The 20,778-nt window shown below is 42.4% G+C and overlaps 1 protein-coding gene across 1 annotated transcript; it reads left to right on the forward strand.

The window, feature by feature from the left end:
- Window positions 1-15,088: 15,088 nt before the first annotated feature.
- LOC103253797 (olfactory receptor 52K1-like) lies at window positions 15,089-16,093 on the forward strand. The gene has a single exon (XM_008052015.1). It carries the CDS (start codon window positions 15,089-15,091, stop codon window positions 16,091-16,093), a length of 1,005 nt encoding a protein of 334 aa, XP_008050206.1.
- The last annotated feature ends 4,685 nt before the right edge of the window (window positions 16,094-20,778 follow it).

A 20,778-nucleotide genomic window follows, 5' to 3' on the forward strand; every position in this document is an offset into this window, starting at 1 on the left:
GCTGATTTTTTTGATTTATTGTAGAGATGAGGTCTCGCTGCCCAGGCGGGTCTCGAACCCGCGGGCTCAGGCAATCCACTCACCTCAGCCTCCCAAAGGTGCGGGATTACAGGCTGAGCCACCGAGCCCGGTTTGTACCACATTTTTTTTATCCAGTCCTCTTTCAATGGGTAGCACGGTTGGTTCCATGTTTTTGCTATTGTGAACAATGCTGTAATAAACATACATGTCCAAGTATCTTTTTCATAGAGTGATTTGAGTTCCTCCGAGTTTATTCCCAGTGGGGGGTCTGCAGGATCATATGGGAGGTCAATTTTTAGATCTTTTAGGAGTCATCACACTGTTTTCCACAGAGGCCGTACTAGTTCACACTCCCACCAACAGTGTAGAAGTGCTTCCTTTTTGCTGCATCCTCTCCAGCATCTGTTGTTTTTGAGTTATTGATAATGGCCATCCTGACTGGAGTTAGGTGGTAACTCAGTGTAGTTTTAATTTGCATTTCTTTGATGACTAGTGAGGCTGAGCATTTTTTCATGTATCTGTTGACTGCTCATATGTTTTCTTTTGAGAAGTATCTATTCATGTCTTTTGCCCACTTTGTAATGGGGCTGGGGTTTTTGTTTTGTTTTGTTTTCTTTTCTTTTCAGCATACTTGAGTTCCTTGTATATCCTAGATGTTAGGCCTTTGTCAGACATACAGTTGGCAAATATTTTTTCCCAGTCTGTGGTCTGCCTCCTTGCTCTCTTGATGGTTTCTTTGGCTTTGCAAAAGTTTGTCAGTTTGATGAGGTCCCATTTGTCTATCTTATCTCTTACAGCATGGGCACTTGGGGTTTTGATCAGGAATTGGTTGCCAGTTCCAATTTCCATAAGGGTGCGTCCTGCATTTTCAAAGCTTCTTATAGTTTGAAGTTTTACGTTTAGGTCTTTGATCCGTTTAGAGTTGATTTTTGTGTATGGTTATAGGTATGGATCTTGTTTTAATCTTCTGCATGTGGTCAACCAGTTTTCCCAGCAGCATTTACTGAATAAGTTCTCCTTTCCCCTGTGGTTGGTGGTAGAATCTTTGTTGAAGATGAGTTGGTTAAGAAGTTGAGATTTTGCTTCTGGAATCTCTCTCCTGTTCCTTGTTTCTGTGAGAGATCACTCAGTATTATAGACTTTAAGTCTGTCCAGATTGCTGTGAAGTTCATCATTTTGTCCTTCTATATGGCTACGTAATTTTCCATCATGTATATGTACCACATTTGTTTTATCCAGTCCTCTTTCAGTGGATAGCATGGTTGGCTCCATGTTTTTGCTACTGTGAACAATGCTGTAATAAACATATGTATGCAAGCGTCTTTTTCATAGAGTGACTTGAGTTCCCCCAGGTATATTCCCAGTAGGAGGTCTGCAGGGTCATATGGAAGGTCAATTTTTAGATCTTTTAGGAGTCTTTTAGGTCTATACACCAGGCTGTTTTGATTATTGTAGCTTTGTAATAAAGTTTAAAGTCTGGTAGTGTGATACCTCCCGCTTTGTTTTTGTTGGTGGTGGTGGTGGTGGTCTTTTTTGTTTGTTTATTTGTTTGTTTGTTTGTTTTGCTGAGGATTATTTTGGTGATTCGTGGTCATTTATGTTTCCATATAAACTCCTGTATTGTCATTTCCAGGTCTGAGAAGAAAGCTGCTGGTAATTTAATGGATATTGCGTTAAATCCGTAGATTGCTTTAGGTAGGATGGACATCTTAACAATGTTGATTCTTCCAATCCATGAACATGGAATATTTTTCCATTTGTTTGTGTCATCTTTGATTTCTTTGAGCAGTGTTTTGCAGTTTTTGTTGTAAAGGTCTTTGACTTCTCTGGTTAGGAAGATGCCAAGGTATTTGACTTTTTTGTGTGTGTGTGTGTGGCTATTGTGAATGGGATTGTGCTTTTTATTTAGATTTCTGTTTGTTTATTGTTGGTATATAGAAATGCGTCCATCTTTTTTGCACATTTATTTTATACCCTGAGACTTTGCCAAAGTCTTTTATCAGTGCTAGGAGGCTTTTAACAGATTCTCTTGGGTTTTTGAGGTATAGAATCATGTTGTCTGCAAAGAGGGATAACTTGACTTCCTTTTTTCCTATTTGTATACCCCTGATCTCCTTCTTTTGTCTGATTGCTCTAGCTCTAACTTCCAAAACTATGTTGGACAGGAGGGGTTAGAGTGGGTGTCCTTGTCTTGCTCCGGTTTTCAGGGAAAATGGTTCCAATTTCTGTCTGTTTAGCAGTAGGGGCTGGCTATGGGTTTCTCATAGATGGCTCTTACTATTTTGAGGTATGCTCCATCTATGCCTAGATGTCCGAGGGTTTTTATCAAGAAGGGGTGCTGGATTATTACCAAGAGCTTTTTCCGTGTCTAATGATATAATCATGTGTTTTTTGTTTTGACATCTCTTGGTGTATTTAATTACGTTTATGGTCTTGCAAATGTTGAACCAGCCCTGCATCCCGGGGATGAAGCTTACTTGGTCATGGTAGATGATTTTTGAGATGTGTTGTTGGATCCAGTTTGCTAGGATCTTCTCAAAAAGTTTAACATCTATGTTCATCAAGGATATTGGCCTATAGTTCTCTTGTCGAAGCTTTACCTGGTTTGGATGTCAATGTGATGTTAGCTTCATAAAATGATTTGGGAAGAGTTCCATCTTTCTCAATTGCCTGGAATACTTTCAATAGGATTCGTGTCAGTTCCTCCTTGTATGTTTTGTAGAATTCTGCTGGAAGGTCATCTGGTTCAGGGTTTTGTTTTTTTGTTTGTTTGTTTTTTTAGTAATTTTCTTATGGCATCGTCAATTTCCTGGATTACTATTAGTCTACTTAGGGTCTCAATTTCTTCTTCTTTCATCCTGGGGAGGTTGTGTGATGTCAGAAAATCCTCCATTTCCTTTAGGTCTTCAAGTTTACAACGCAATAATTCTAAAAAACCCAGTTAAAAATGGGCAAAGGATTTGAATAAACATTTCTCCAGGTAAAATATACAAATGGTCAATATGTACTTGAAAAAAATGCTCAATATTATTAACCCTCAGAAAAACACAAGCCAAACATCTGGGAAGGCTCAAATAAAAAACACAGATAGCCACATAAGTGTTGATAAGGATGTGGAGAAATTGGAACCTTCATACATTGCTGGTGGAAATGCAAAATGGTTCAGCTTCTTCAGAAATATGATAAGTACTCAAAAAGTTAATCATATGACCCAGTCTTTTTTCCCTAGGTATATACCCAAGAGAAATGAAAATAAGTGTTTACACAAAAACATGTATATGAATGTTTACAGCAGTCTTATTTATAATAGCCAAGAAGTAGAAACAATCTATATATCAATCAACTGATGAATATATAACTAAAATGTGGTGTATCCAAACAATAGAATATTATTTAGCCATTAGAAAGAATGAAGTACTTTATTATATATGCTACAGCATGGATGAATTATGCTAAGTGAAAAAAGGCAGCTACACAAGACCACATATTGTATAATTCCATTTATATGAAATGTCCAGAATAGACAAACTCACTGACACAGAAAGTGAATTGGTGATCGATTCCCTAGGGCTGAGGGGATTGCAGAAAGTGGGGAGTGACTACGAATGGGTATAGTTTTTCTATCAGGGGTGATGAAAGAGCTAACTGTGGTGATGGTTGCACAGCTCTGAATTCACTAAAAACCAATGAATTGTACACTTTAAGTGAGTGAACTGCATAATATGTGAATTATGTCTTTAATAAGGCTTTATTTTTAAAATAGTATGATACCAGCACAAGAGCAAACAGAACATTACTATCTAAAAAAACAACCTCACCACATAGAATAACTGATTTCAGGATAAAGATAGTAAAACAAAGCAGTGACAAAAATGGAACAAGAGCAATTATTTAGCTATTTAGGAAAAAGTCAAGTTAGATAATCACCTCATGCCACGTTTCATGTGGATCAAAACTTAATATAAAAAGTATACATTTTAAGGAAGAACAAAATATGATCATTACCTATTTGATCTTTGAATGAAGGATTTTCTAAAACCAAGGAAAGAACTCACAAATAGAATTAACAGTAGATTTAATTTTATAAATATAAAAAGTTTTCTCACAAATAAAAATATTAACAAGACTTGTAAAACATTTCAATTGTTAAAAAGAGATAATTTTCATTTTTTTTGTATCTTCAAAGTCATTTATTTCATAAACTTCACTATCTTTGGCCACTCTATCCTGCAGCCTACAATGGACAAGGCCAGTGATCCCATCAGCAAATGCAAGAGTTTTAATAAAACATGAGTTATGCATTGCTTTGGGATGTCAGATAATTTTAATATTTTAATTGCTAAGGGAAACACTATGTCTCAAATAAATAGGCAAAGTATATGAACAGAAAATTCACCAAAAAAATTAAAATGAGATGGTATTTTTCAACCACCAAAAAAAATTTTTTCTAGTCAGAGTCTCACTCTGTTGCCCAGGCTGGAGTGCAGTGGCATAATCATGGCTCATCGCAGCTTCAACCTCCTGGGCTCAGACAATCCTTCCACCTCAGTCTCCAAGTAACTGAGACTACAGGTGCACCAGGCCTGGCTAATTTTGTTTTGTTTTGTTTTGGGGTTTTTTTGATAGAGACGAAGTCTTACTATGTTGCCTAGGCTGGTCTCTAACTGCTGGGTTCAAACCTTCCTCCTGCCTCAACCTCCCAGAATACTGGGATTACAGGTGTAAGTCACCATGCCTGGCCATCAAATTTTTTTGAATCATGGTAATCCACTACTAATACCAGTGACTGTGACAAGGTTAATACAACTTCCACTTGGCACCCTCAAAATGTTTATTTCATTTGACCCAGTGATTCTACATCCAAAAATCTACCCTAAGGAATTTATTTGAAATGCAGGAAAAGGTTTACTAAGAGGTGCATATCTCATTAAACTATGACTATGAACTTTTCATTTTTTTCTTATGACTATTGGAGACTCATGGAAACCAAAGCACCCAGGGCATCATGGTGAGGCTGGGCTGGCAAAGGTTGAACACTGAAACCAGATCTCCTGCCCCTCTTTCCCCCAGAGCCCTCCCGCTCCTCCAGGAAAGATGTCAGGGTGGAGATTCACCTCTTTCAAAAAATAAAGAGTAAGTCTAAGTATCTGGGCACCAAGAGTTGTAAGACAATCCCTTACTAAGTAAATAAACTGAAGAAAACAACTTTTCTTCCTATTCTAAAAAGAATCAAAGGACAGGATATTCACAGAATAATCAGAGGAAATGTATTATTATCCCAGGCCTCAGTTTATACTGATTCTCATTCGGTAGATTTGGGACAAGGGCTGAGAGTCTGAATTTTTAACTGTACAGATAATTTCAATAAAAGGCACATAGGGAATCATTAACATATAAAATAGAGGGGGGGAACCCATCTTAATAGTGCTTGTTGATTGTTAAAATGTCCATTTTACCAAAGGCAATCTATAGTTTCAACGCAATACCCATTAAATTACCAACATCATTCTTCTCAGACCTGGAAATGACAATACAGAAATTCATATGGAAACAAAAACAACCACAAATAGCCAAAACAATCCTTCGCAAAAAAAAAAAAAAAAAAAAACAAAGCAGGAAATATCACACTTCCAGACTTCAAACTTTACTATAAGTCTACAGTAATCAAAATAGCCTGGTATTGGTACAAGAACATGCATATAGACCGATGGAACAGGATAGAGATTCCGGAAGCAAAGCCTCAATTTCTCAACCAACCCATCTTTGACAAAGTCTCCAACAACAACCACTGGGGAGAGAAGAACCTATTCAGTAAATGATGCTGGGAAAACTGACTGATCAAATGCAGAAGATTGAAGCAGGACCCCTACCTATCACCATACACAAAAATCAACTTTAAATGGGTCAAAGACCTAAACATCAAAACTCAAACTAAGAATCTTAGAAAATGCAGGAGACACTCTTATGGAAATTGGAACTGGCAACTAATTGCTATTCAGAACCCTAAGTGCCCATACCATAAGAAATAAGATACACAGGTGGGACCTCATCAAAGTGACGAGCTTGTGCAAAGCAAAAGAAACCATCAAAAGAGCAGGGAGACAGCCCACAGAATAGGAAAAAATATTTGCCAACTGTATCTCTGGCAAAGGACTAGGATCTACAATCAACTCAAATGTGCCGAAAGGAAAAAAATAAACAGCCCCGTTAAAAAGTGGACAAAAGACATGAATAGACATTTCTCAAAAGAAGATATACAGGCAGCCAACAGACACATGAAAAAGTGCTCAGCCTCACTCATCATCAGAGAAATGCAAATCAAAACTACATTGAGATACCACCTAATAAGTAAAATGGTCATCATTAACAAAACAAACATCAACAGATGCTGGCGAGGATGCAGAGAAAAAGGAATGCTTCTACATTGCTGGTGGGAATGCAAACTAGTGCAACCTCTTTGGAAGACAGTGTGGTGATTTCTGAAAGAACTAGAAATTGACCTTCTATATGACCCAGCAATTCCCCTATTGGGAAATATACCCGGAGGAACTCAAATCAGTCTACAAAAAAGATACCCACCCGGGCTCGGTGGCTCAGCCTGTAATCCCACGCTTTGGGAGGCTGAGGTGAGTGGATTGCCTGAGCCCGTGGGTTCGAGACCGGCCTGGGCAACTTGGCGAGACCTCATCTCTACAATAAATAAAAAATTAGCCGGGTGTGGTAGCGCATGCCTGTAGTTCTGGCTACTTGGAAGGCTGAGGTGGAAGGATCACCAGAGCCCAACAGGTCGAGGATGTGGTAGCCAGGAGCGGCCACTGCACTCCAGTCTGGGCGACAGAGTGAGACTCCAACTCAAAAACAAAACAAAACCAAAAAAAACAACTAAATAGTTATATGAATAAATAGCTTGACCTCCCCTCAGTTACTCATGCTTGGGGACCAGCAAGCTGACAGGCTAAAACAGTCATAAACACCCACCGCTCTTCCCCTGGTGGTAAGGTTGTGCCAGAGGACAGGACTCTGATGATGCTGTCCACCCACCTACCCTTCTCTGGTTTTCCCAGATCAGATCTAAGAAGAAGGTAGAGAATGGAGACATAGGAACCTGCTATCAGACATCATAGTCACTGTTATAATTTTCTCTCACAAACCTTCATTTCTTGTATTTTAAGTACTTAAGCATCAGTATATTTTTATATCACTTAAAAGTTTTGACACAATTTCAAACTTACAGTTTTGTTGCAAATACAGTACTTTGAGTATGTTGCCAATGTGAAGCCCCATCACCCCAAATACTTGAATGAGCATTTTCGATAAACAAGGACATTCACCTACAGTCATCAACGTTAGGAAACATTGAGCCACCACTGCCATCTGATCCCAACATCCCATCCAAGTTTTGCCAGTTCTTCCAATAATGTCCCATGTAATTAAAAGCTTACAGTTCAGAATCACATATTGAGTTTGGTCTGTTTCTTTTTATTTATCTCAAACAGGAAGAAGAAATTACACAAGGGTCTCAATCCTGCTCTTCCAAATAATATCCCAGCATTTACCATTGAATTTCTTATCTCTATTCATCAAGACACTTGCACAGCAAGAAATGCCAAAGTAATTGGAAAGTCAATGTTCTTCAAAGTCTCTCTTTCTTACGCTGTTCCTAAACATAATCATATAGAAAGGAAAATGATAGTAAAATGTGAGAACATTTTTAAATATTTTAAAAAGAAAATAAAAGACCGATCGTTTCTAAATTGTTCAAATGTATTTTTAATTTTAAGTTGTTATAAAGGAATGCATCAACCTTTCCAAACATGAGGGAAAATTTTGACAGTGGCTAAGCTGTAAAACCTGCAAATAAACTGCCTATTGAAATTATTAAATAAGCCGGGCTCAGTGGCTCAGCCTGTAACCCCGCACCTTTGGGAGGCTGAGGTGAGCGGATTGCCTGAGCCCGCGGGTTCAAGACCCGCCTGGGCAGGCAAGACCTCATCTCTACAATAAATCAAAAAAAATTAGCCGGGCGTGGTAGCGTGCGCCTATAGTTCCAGTTACTTGGAAGGTTGAGGTGGAAGGATCGTGGGAACCCAGCAGGTTGAGGCTGTGGTGGCCGGGAGCGGCCACTGCACTCCAGTCTGGGCGACAGTGAGACTCCAACTCAAAAAAAAAAAAAAAAGAAATTATTAAATAAATCATTGTGGGCCGGGTGCAGTGGCTCAGGCCTATAATCCTAGCACTTTGGGAGGCTGAGGTGAGAGGTACTGCCTGAGCCCATGGGTTCGAGACCAGCCTGGGCAACATGGTGAGACCTCGTCCCTACAATATATCAAAAAAAATTAGCTGGGCATGGTAGTGCATGCCTGCAGCTCTGGCTACTTGGAAGACTGAGGTGGAAGTATCACCGGAGCCCAGCAGGTCAACACTGAGGTGGTCGTGACTCCAGCCTGGATGACAGAGTAAGACTCTGACTCTGAATAAATAAATAAATAAATGTGTTTTCCCTTCATTTTATCTTATGTAAAGTTTCTCAAGGTAGAAAACTGGGGAAAGAACCAAGTGGAACACATATTGGGTGACTGTCTCAATGGGGAAACCCGCAAATTACTGCTTGTTAAATACTGATTGAAATTAAAGAATGAGCAGGAACAAGGAAAACTAGTAAAAGACAAACTAGATCATGGAGTGAAGAGGAAGGAGAACAGAAGATGAAGTCCCTTGCCTGCTTAAGACCAGAGTAAGGCTACCTGCATCTGCTGTCAAGAACCCAGGAACACCTGACTTGGTGGTGCTCAAGTGCTAGTCTAGGGCCTGGGGCCAGGGGGTTACGTGAGAAATTGCATAGGGGTCATCTAGTAAAGAGAGATGACGCCAATCTCTGCAATTCTCACTCAGTAGGTACTGAGGAGTACCTGGGAAACTATTGCTTTGGATTGAGGGTTTTTTAATGTTTTGAACGCATTGTTGATTTTTTGGATTTGGTTTGGGTTTTGGTTTTAACTAACTAGGTTGGCTAGTATACTATTAGGGTAATTGACATATAAGGTCCAGAGGGAGAACATCTATAGGAATAATTCTTTTCTACTTAATCCTGAGAGAAAATCTAGACGATATTAAGCAGTATTAACATTAATTATGAAGGCACGAGATTACATCTTAATTTTGTATTTCTTTAAATCTTGCTCTAAATTTACTTTTTCCTTAGCTGGTCAAAAAATCTCAGATATTCGTGATTAATTAACAACACTGAATCGTTATTTGAATAAAAAGCTGGGGTTCTGATATAGCTGCCTCTTAGTTGTATATTCTTGGGAAAAAGCTAGAGGGTGGGCTGACGCAGGGAGGAAGGATATGAATCACTTGCAAAGTCCACACGTTGGACATGAATCACTTGCCAAGTCCACACGCTGACGTACTGGGAGAAATTTCTTGCGATCTCCAAACCAAAGCCAGAACTCAGGGAATGTCAATTATGTCAGTAACTCCATTTGGACTGGAAAAAGATAGCTGGTGAGGGCAAAGAGGGTCAAAAAGAGAAGGAAAGAAACAAAAAGTGGACTGTTCCAAGGCCCTTAGAGAAAGCTGATGTGGGCAGAGGGTCCTGGGATGCTGGTGCAGTCAGCCCCTCCCGTTCTGTATCCACTGCCTCACCTTGTCCAGCTGTGCCTACTAAGTACAGAATGGGCAGCCTCTTGCCCACTCGCAGTAGGGTGAAAACTGTCACTCCACATCCCAAACCCCAGCCAGGCTTGGGTTCCTGGGAGGTTCTATGAGCCAGACTCAGGATCCAATGCACCTTGACCAAGCTCTGAGCACCAGGGAAGCAACTCTCCCAACTGCCTCTCTTTGCAGGATCTGCCCATGGGACTCTGGACCCACCAAGGCTCTCTCCTCCTCATTGTGTGTGGCTGCTAAACCCAAAATCCCTGGCTACTCTACTTTCCCCTCCAGGAGCTGACTCATACTCTGAAATCACACTCTGAAATCTGGCTTAGACACTTTCTCCTGTTGGCCTTGTTAAAATGCTATGTTCACTCAGAGCCTCCAGAACTGAACAGGCCTCCAGCACACCTAGTTTGCTCCAGGCTCTGATAGCCTCAGATTAGACACCCAGCTAGAAATCAAGCCTGAGTTTCTTCTGCCCTCCGGGTGTTGTAGAGCTCCCTTCACATCATGTAACCCCAGCCAAGAAACCAAGCTGCTCTCAGCTCCCTGCACTCAGTGCCATGCATCAGATTCCCGGTCCTCACTCTTCCCTCCCCCGCTGCTGGCATGGCTGCCAAGCCCTGTGCTTGGTCTCTTGTGCCTGGCTCAAGAACTGCACTTGGCTTACAGCTTATTTGAGCTCTCTAGGTCTTCCTCTGTACTCACCCCTTGTCTCTCCTTCCAGACAAAAGCTTCAGATTCCATTTGCATGCTCCTATGAGAGTCCTGGGCTATGAAACAATGAGACTCACACAAGAAATTTTAGGTACTTCAGGAGAGACTTGACTACCTCAGTTTCCTCAACTGACAAATGCAAAAGAGAAAGGCTACCCTTTTAGGTTGTTTTAAAATTTAAATATGAGTTTATTTGATGCAAGTATCTGGAAAAGTGCCTGTCATGGTTGAGATACTTATAACATGACATGGTAGTATTATGGCAGGGCCAGCAATGGGAGACAATGGCAGGGAGACGGAGTCCAGCAGAGGCAGTCCCTTCTGCCCTGCAGGAGAGTTCGGGTCTTATCACGGAGAGAGCAAGAATCCACGGTGGGATAAGTTTAGCAAACAAAATGCTAGATTGCAATACATAGCCTAGTCACACAAAAAAGGAGCCCGCATAGAAACATAAGAAAATGATCGCCAATACGTATAATCTAGGAAATACCATTTTCATCTATCAAGTTAGCAATGACTAAGAAAAGTAAAACTCAATAGGTGCACTCTTAACTACTGAGTGTGAGACAGAGAAAAGACACAGCTAGGAGACAGTGGCACTAAGCAAACTGGAAAGGACATTACCAATACCAGAGTAGTTAGTCGACGAGGGAATCGAGATTTGGGACGCGTTGCAAAGAAAAAAAGAAAGGTATGGCAGAGCTTGGCAAGGGATTAGGTGTGAAGAGTGAGAACCCTGGATACCTTTCCCAACTCTGACTGATGTTCATTCCCCGCCCTCCTCCTTCCTCCCTCCCCTCTGTCTCTCTTTCTTATTCTGGAAACCTTAGGGGCAGCAACAGCATTTCTAACATGGGAAACACAAAGGTATAACAACCTTTTGGAATGAAAACATGACTTTAGCACAGGGCTTGGTTGTTTGTTTTTCCTGTGAAACATTCAGGTGGAGATTTCCCACAAGCAGTTGAACAGGTCTGGGGAACAAGGCAAAGACTTTGATATGGAGATATCGGAGGCATTAGGGTCAATGGGTGGTTGAACCACCAGAAGCCTGTGATCATCTGGAAAAGATGGGTACAGAAGATTAAGGGAGGATTCTGGAGAACTACTCTCTGTAGGAACCTTCAACTCCCTACCCCCGCAACAAGCCCCTTCACTATTGCCAGTATGTCTGTATCAAGACATTGCTCTTTGCTCACACTATTACCCCAGCCTGCAGGGCCTTGGGGGACATGACTTCACCCTAGTTACCCCAGGGGCTCTGCTAATTAGCTAAGTCAGAGCCAAGAAGTGAGGGCTAGGAAACTCTGGCCATTCCCCCAGGGAGGACTGGAGTGAATTTAGCTACATTCAGGGAAGTTCAGCCTCACCTGGCCTGTTCTTACTTCTCTTGCCTGTGTAAGTTCTGGTAAGTAAGAGAGTTTGTGCTCGGCTAGGCAGGGAGCTGGGGGGAGGCTCTCATCTGAGCTACAAAAAGGTCAGAGTTTAGCCCATAAACTGAGGGCAAAAGCCATCTCAGTTATCTGATTTCTCTAACCAACCACTCTACCTTCCCCAGTCCAGAACTAAAGAAGAAACCACCCCAAGTATCTATCTTCCAGGCTCCAACCTTAGGTTTAAGGTTGTTTAAGTTGTAAATGTCTTCTGAGCCATCTTCTGAATCTAACTCAAAGTCCTATTATAGTAGACCAAGTCTCACTTTTTCCTTTTACTCGTCCATGGAGATAAACAAAATTAGTCCTCTCCTACAGGTGCCCATCAGGAGGCTCCAAAGTGCATCTCAAATTCACCTATGCCTCTCTCATCGTCACCCCCTCCCCCACAACCTTCTCCTGTGCCTTGACACAACCACATTCACCAGCACATCTGTGTGCCTGAGGACTCAGGGTTCCATCAGCACAGAGTCCCTATTATCACTGGGGCAACACTGCTAATGCCCTGAAGGACCCTGCTTTGAGTGACAGACAGATCTTAAACCTTCCCTTTTCTGGATGGTTGGAAACTGAGATTGTACAAGATCTGTGGTTACAAACTCAGGAGTAGAATGAAGGGAGAGCCCTGTGTGTGTCCCGAAGTTCACTGACCAAGACGGAAGCCTTTCCTCTGGCCTCAAATACCCTTGTCACCACCAGGGTTCAGAGTCTGCCCTGGGCCCACTTCCTCGCCCTTTCAAAAGCAGGCACATAGAGAGAAAGCCCACGTGTCAATTAGGTGCCTTGCACTGCTCATCAGCTTCACAGCTTTCCACAGTTTAGTCCTCCCTGTCAACCGGCACAGCCTATATTGTGAGTGCCATTTTACAGATGAGGACTGTATCAGTCCCTTACCCAGAGTCTCCACAAGAGAGTTTATCTTATTCCACTACCCCCCATCTCAGAGCCACCCTCATGCTTCAGTGTTGGGTCTTTGCCTTTGAAGTCTGGCCTCGCGCTGATCCGACCCTTATTTTCCTTCTCCATATCAGCCCCACCCTGTGCTATCTATCTCCTGTGAGGTGAGGAGACAAAAAACACACCCAGCACCCTGTTGTGTCAGGACCACCTTTAACCCAACCCAAACACTTGACTCCGAAATCTCCCCCCAAAGGACCTGGCTCTGTCCCTCACTAAGGTGGAGCACCCTGTGATGAGCTGAGCTGTCTCACAAGAGGATGGGCTGAAAGAAAACTTTATCCTTTCCTGCACTAAGAGAAGGAAAGCAGATGTTGGGTGTCCACTGATCAGGACACCTTGGGGACTCACACTTCTGCTGGAGGCCTGGACTCTATCCCCTAGGGGCGGCCCTGCTCTGATGCCTCAAGGTTCTTAGACTTTGTGGGTTTCGGGTGCCTGGTTCTCTGATCCTATGAGCCCAGCCGGAGAAGAACAGAAATCATCAGCTTCCCCTCTCCCTGCCCCCGAGGTTCTCTACCTCTAATAATTTGACATCTGAGCAGGTTCTACCTTCCTTATTACTCCCAAGACTCCTCAGCCCTGGACCATGGCCACGTCTCTTATATCAGTTCTAGGGTCCCCGCTTCATGCCCTCTTCTTTTCTCATACTTTGGGGTCAGTTTAGGATAGTCTTCAGTATTAGAAGTTCATATTTCTGAAGGAACAGCAGCTGAGCAGTCAGGGTTGAGAAGAATAGTTTTCAGATGCTTGTTCCCAAAAAGAAGGTGAAGTGGAGGCAAGAGGTAGGGAGAGGAAAAAAGAAAGGACTAAAGAAACAGCATTCTGTTTGACTTGGTCAGATGGTGCAGTATTAAAAGATGACAGAGAGACACTGTGTGGCTCCCATTTTTATTGTCTTTTATATTATATGAAATTCTCTGAAACTATGAAAGCAGAAGAAACCTAGTTGAGAAGGAAATTAAAACCCACAAAGGGGAAGAGATCATAAGAGAGCATCTAGCTATGCTAATAAAAGTTAAGTTTCAGGTTATTGAAAGAGCTAGCAAATGTTTTCAGGTTTCCTCCCAATATTATTTGAGAAACCATAAGGCTAGAGCACAAACTAGCAAAAATATCAATTCACCAAAATGAGAAGAAAGTGGGTAATGGCAACTCAAAGTCCATCCCTGTCAAACTCCTACAATACATCATTAAATAGTTAGTGTGCAATAACTACAATCTCTAGGCAACCATACGTAGATCCACTAAGAACAAATGATTCCATTCAACATGATGTGTAGATCATAACATATTTACGGGGATACAATTTAGATCTACTGCTCTGGCTTTTTAAAGCTCCCTCACTAGCTCAAGATGAGGAGTAATCTCCCTTTTCTTCCACATCCCACCTCCTTAGGATTTGGGAAAGGAACACGTCAGTTCTCTCCCAAGGCTTTCTCTCTCTTAGATTCTCCAGTCTCCAACCTTTATACTTTCCAGATGGACATTGGACTACGGTTGCAACAATTTTCAGCCACCTCTTCTGTAAATCACACATAGGAAGTCTGCCCCGGCACCTCAGTGTGGAATAAAGAAAGAAGTACTTGCTTTGCATTTGGTTCTTGGGCTTTGAGCACATCTCTTGGGAAACTGGAGAAGAAGGGGATCCGTTTTAACATCCTGTTCTTCACTGCATTTTAGTTCTTACTTGTCACTTCAGTCTTACTCTGTCCACGTAAGCTCATCCAAGACAGAGACAATCAGTTATTTATTGTGTACTCCTAGCCCCTAGCATAGAGCCTAGCAAAAAACAGATCTTCAATAAGAGTTTGTTAGTGAAAATACAAATGGAGGATTTTAATTTTTAAAAAAGAATAACAAGTTGGGGCTATTAAAAGTAGTTATTTCTTCAAGAATCTCATAAAAGGAGGGTGGGGCACACTTTATCAAGAAGGTTCCTGATCTTGAACCAGGCAAAGTGGGGACCAAAATCAGGCCCAGACTTTACCTTTTGTATACCTAATCTTGAATTGTACCCCACATCTTTAAAATTAAAAAAAAGAAAGTGATTGATTTAAACATGTAAAAATACATACACTACACACACACACACACACACACACACACACACACACACACCAAAAGAATCTCATTAAATGGTGAAAAATAACTTTTTATTATTTCTCTAGAAACATCAGAGGCTCATGGAAGTCAAAGCACCTGGGGCATTCTGGTGAGGCTGGGCCAGCAGGGCTGGACACTGAAACCAGACCCCTTGCCCCTCTTCTCCCTAGAGCCCTCCTGCTCCCCCACAGAAGATGTCAGGGTGGAGCAACGGAAGCTCCAACATGTCCTACACCAACTTCCTCCTGCTGGGTTTCCCAGGGCTGCGGGAGTCCCGCGCCCTCCTGCTGCTGCCCTTCCTCAGCCTGTACCTGCTCATTGTCTCTGCCAATGCCCTGGTCATCCACACGGTGGTGGCCCAGCGGAGCCTGCACCAGCCCATGTACCTGCTCATCGCCCTGCTCCTGGCTATCAACATCTGTGCCACCTCCACCGTGGTGCCCGCCATGCTCTTTGGCTTCTCCACACACTTCCGTCGCATCTCCTTGACACGCTGCCTGGTCCAGATGTTCTGCATCTATTTCTTCATTGTCTTGGACTGCAACATCCTCTTGGTCATGGCCCTGGACCGCTATGTCGCCATCTGTTACCCTCTTCGCTACCCAGAGATAGTGACCGGCCAGTTGCTGGCTGACCTGGTGGGAGCGGCAGTTGTCAGGAGCACTTGCATTGTTGCTCCAGTGGTGTTTCTAGCCTCCCGGGTCCACTTCTGCCGTTCAGACGTGATCCACCCCTTTGCCTGTGAGCACATGGCCCTGATGAAGCTCTCCTGTGGGGACATCACCCTGAACAAGACCGTGGGGCTCACCGTCCGCATCTTCAACAGAGTCCTGGACATGCTCCTGCTGGGAGCCTCCTACTTCCGCATTATCCATGCTGCCTTCAGGATTTCATCAGGTGGAGCACGTTCCAAGGCCCTAAACACCTGTGGCTCCCACCTGTTGGTCATCTTCACTGTCTACTCATCCACCATGTCCTCATCCATCGTCTACCGAGTAGCTCGCACCGCCTCCCAGGATGTGCACAACCTGCTCAGCGCTTTCTACCTGCTGCTCCCGTGTCTAGTCAACCCCATCATCTATGGGGCCAGAACCAAGGAAATTAGGCAGCACCTGGCAACTGTCTTTCAAAGAACACACTACAGGTCCCCCACTAAGAAACCTCAGTTTCTGCCCTCACATAGAGAGTTTCCTGGCTGATTCTCTAGGACTGGTAGGTCCTAAAGTCATTTTCGCTGCAAGTGAGGGGAGGATAATTATATTGAGTGAGTCATCCTTACTGTATTTTAGCCTGACTTACTGCATTTATCTTTGAAAGTCTTATATCCATTCTCTTAAAAAAAAATTAACAACTCCTTGAGAGTTACACAGTAATCAGCTGCAAAGCAAGCTTCTGTCTCCAGCTTCTAAATTTTCTCCCCTCCCTTTTGCATATGAGTTTCATTTCTTCATTATTTATTCATCAAACTTTTTAACACATACATCATGTTAACCCTATGATCACAAAGAAAGGAAAAAAATCTCAGTCTCTTCCCTAAAGGAGGTCCCAATCTAGCAAGCTGTAAAGAAATATAATGTTCAAGGATAGCTTTTATGTACAAAATTCTGTGGAAACATGGAGGAAAGGACAATCACTGAAACTAGGAGCACCTCACAGAGAAGGTGAATTTGAGTTGGATTTGAGGGATAATAAGGTGTTCTCTGTAGAGGAATGAGATGGAGAAAAGAAAACCCATTCTAGGCAAAAGGAACAGCATGGACAAAGACATAGAGCCATGGATAAACACAGCAGACGTGGAAGCTCAAAGGAAGCTCCATGTTTCCCCACCACAGAAAGAGTAGGGGGTACAGACAGAAATGAGACTGGATGGGTAAGCAGAAGTCAGATGAGGAAAGGCCCTATATGTCATGAAAAGGAATTTGAGTTTTTAATTCAGGCAATATGTAATCATTTAAGAGTCCAAAGCAGGGAAGTGGCAAGATCATATTTGCGTTTTGGAACCATCACTGTAGTCATACTAGAGTGTAAGTTAAAGGGAGACAAGCCTAGAGACTAAGAAACCCACCTGGAGGCTGTAACACTAGTCCAGATGACAGACTACTGTGGAGTGAACCTGATTAGTGACAGCAGGGATAAAAATAGATGAACCTACATAAGAGAAATAAGAAGGCTGAATTTGTCTGTAGGGATCAGAGAGGCAGAAAGAAAGCAGGGAAAGAGTGACTTCACCAAGGACAGGGAAGAGGACCGTAAGAAGATTTGAGTGGTCAGCAATGCTGAGGGGTCAAAAGAAAATTCTAGACACAGCAAGCCCTCTCTGAGCCCTGCATTATTGCTGTAAAGGATAGGAGAATGTTTCACAAAGCCAGAAGCGTGAAATAAAAAGATCACCTGGGATCTTATCTGATTCTTTCTGTTTCACCTTTACAGTATGAGTTAAATTTCCATAACATCGTCTTAAAAAGAAAACATCTGAACCAGGCATGGTGGCTCATGCCTATGATCCCAGCACTTTGGGAGGCTAAAGCAAGAGGATTGCCTGAGCCCATGAGTGCGAGACCAGCCTGACGACATGGCAAGACCTTGTCTCTACAATAAATTAAAAAAAAAAAAAAGTAGTTGGGTGTTGTGGTGCACGTCTGTGGTTCCAGCTACTTGGAAGACTGATGTGAAAGGATTGCCTGAACCCAGCAGGTGGAGGCTGTGGTGACCGTGAATGTGCCACTGCATTCTAGCCTAGGTGACAGAGTGAGACTCCAACTCAAAAAGAAAAAAGAAAAGAAAACATTTGAGGGTATAAATAGTCTTCAAACGATGTGTACTAGTCAGGGACCAGTCAAGGAAACAGAAACTACACTAAGTGGGTTTTTTGTGGTTGTTTTTACAGAGACAGGGTCTCTCTCTACTGCCCAGATGAGAGTGCAGTGGTGTGATCATAGCTCACTGTAGCCTCTAACTCCTGGGCACAAGGGTCCTCCTGCCTCAGCCTCTAAAGTAGCTGGAACTACAAGCTAGCTCTCATTCCACTATTGGGGAAACGGGGGGTCTCACTATGTTGCCTAGGCTGGTCTTGAACTCCTGACCTCAAGTGATCCTCTCACCTTGATTTTCCAAAGTACTGGGATTACAAGCATGATCCACAGCACCTGGTCTAAACTGAGTGTTTTAACAGAGAATTTAATGTAGGGAATTAGTTACATAAGAGGTGGAGACTTGAAAAAGCAAAAAAGGAAAGCTTGAGGTAACACAGAGATAGCAAGCAGCAGCTACCACTCCAAGAGATCAGGAATAAAGGAAAGAAGTCAAGAGTATCAGAACCTAGGAGCTTGGAGCAGAGACCCTGAAAAGTCCTTCAGAAACCCAAACTTCTGAACAGAATGTGATGCTAGTATGCTGCTGGTTCCTCGGAAGCAGTGTAGAGCTAGGATGTAGATCTCTGAGTACTAATTGGCTAAGGGAGTTTGACTTGGCTACTGTTGTATCTTAATAGCTTAAATCAATGGCTCCAAGAAATTAGTATGCAAACCTTGCATCGAGGTGGAGGCTGCCCAGAAGGTGTTCATACCTCCTACCTCCAACGGGATACAACAAGTTGGTTCTATGAGAGTCCAGAGAAGTTATTAACTGGAACCAATTACTGTTGCCAGGGTGAAGGTCTGTTGAGATAATACTGACAAGAACAATAAGCAAACAGAAAGGAGAAAGTCCCTTCTGCTTTCCTCCTACTTTTCGATAACTTTTTAGGATTCATTATTGGGATAACCACCTAGCTGACTATCCCAAAAGTGTGAACAAAAAAATGCTTAAAGTATGCCATCGAGTTTCTGTGACTGTTTTCTATGCAGCAATTTTGTGAAAAGAGATAATTAACAAAATGACTAAATAATGCTTTACACACAGTATGTTTACAATAGATGTTAGTCTTCTTCTCTCATTATGCTGAATTAATATATGGTAAGTAAATGTCTTTTTAATTCTCAACTATGCATTCTGTAAGAGTAGAAACTGTATTTTAAAGACATCAGAAAAAGATGATAGAATAAGAAGTCCCAGTCCATGCTCCCCTATAGAAAAAGATTTAACAATGGTGTACGTAACAAAATACCCTTAGGAGAAGTCCTGGATCCCGTTAAGAAGTTGCAGTGCAAAACAACACAAGAAGAGCATAAAACTGAGATCAGTCACACTGAAACAGGTAAGAAGAATGGTTTCAATTCACCTGCATCAGCCCTTCCTCTGAGCTGGCACAACTAACTCTGCACCAAGAAAAATTACTACTCTTGCCTGGGCTCGGTGGCTCAGCCTGTAATCCCAGCACTTTGGGAGGCTGAGGCAAGGGGATTGCCTGAGCCCACGGGTTCGAAAAATTACCACTCCTCCTGGGAAGAGTTGAGGAGGGGAGTAAACTCCAATGACCCTGGCATTTCAGAGTGCTCTCCAAGGAGCCAGCCTCTGCCTTGTCTCACACAGAACAATGAAAGAACTGGCATAGCCCAGATGCCTGAGGTAGATATGAATATAGACAACTTCCAGGAGCCAGCAAGGATGTGCAAGGGCTTGGAGTGTGATCAAACGCAAGTCCAACCACTTGTCACTCAATGCCAAACATGAAAGAGAAGAGGGTTGTTAGAAGAAAAGTGACTTTCATTTCCAAAAGTTAGCAGATATGGAAATGGCCAGGCTCATGCCTCAAAGAAACCATTTCAAATTATTGGGCTGAGGGTAGGAGGTTTTATGGGTAAAAGAAAGAATGAAGGGCATTTGGGAGTGGTACAAGATACAGGGCTACGTGTCATGCTTTGGTGGTTATCCTGAATTGCTGTCCACTGGAGAGCTTCCTCACACCATCTTAACTGTTGTCAGGTTGTAGATTAACCTTGGGGATTGGTTTCTGAATCTTGCTGTGGGATCTCCAGGCATCAATGATATCTGAACAATGAGGCTCCAAGCACAGTTTGTTCCAAGATTAGCCTCTGGAATTTCTCAAGCTAGTACACAATTAGAGTAATGGGCACGTGCTTAATTATAATCATTGGATCACTGTGTAAGGGAACCCAGAGAAGAAAATAAAAAAAGGAAACTTAGTGTTCCTACAAGTTGCATTGCGAAGTTAACCACAACAACAAACATTTTTTTTCGAAAACTGGGATTCCCAGTTACAGGAGAAGGCACAGAACTGAGGCCTCTCCTCAAGGAGAGTGGTGGAAAGTAGCGCCAATATCCCTGACTTTTCATTTTTCTCCCTGAAGGGCTTGTTTCTAGCCTGCCTCACACAGAACACTGAAGAAACTAGCATGGTCTGGATGTCTGGGGCAGCTGTGTTCAACATGGCTCTGCAAGGTTAAGAGAAGACATAAAATTGAGGCTGCTCCTCTGGGAGGGAGGAAGGAATGCAGCGTGGCCCCAACATTCCCAGCCTTACAATGCACAGCTCATTTCTATCTTACCTCACACAGAATGCTTACAGAACTGACTTAGTCAGATACCAGAAAGAGCAAGAGATTACAGGCCCCTTCAAGGAAAAAAAAAAGACTGAACACCTGGAACAGCTGGGAACAAAGGTCCAGAATCTCTAGCTGAGCTAACTGGTGAAGGTCTTTCCCGATAAAAGCTAGTTTGTAAAGACTGGGAATGAAGGCTGCTTCTTCAAATACTCAGACAACAATGTGAAGTTACAAGGAACTTGATGAATCAGGAAAACATGACACAATCTACAGAACAGAACAACTTATATATGTTTTTAAATGATTTATACTTATTAACTCAATTAATACAACTCTATAAGGCAGGTAATGTCTCCATTTTATAGATAAGAACACCTAGAGATAGGAAAATTGAATTTGTCAGCTTTAATTTTCTGTGTGTGTGTGTGTGTGTGTGTGTG

Source organism: Carlito syrichta, unplaced genomic scaffold (genome assembly GCF_000164805.1).
Source record: "Carlito syrichta isolate Samal-C Ts95f unplaced genomic scaffold, Tarsius_syrichta-2.0.1 Scaffold253521, whole genome shotgun sequence".
Lineage (NCBI taxonomy): Eukaryota > Metazoa > Chordata > Mammalia > Primates > Tarsiidae > Carlito > Carlito syrichta.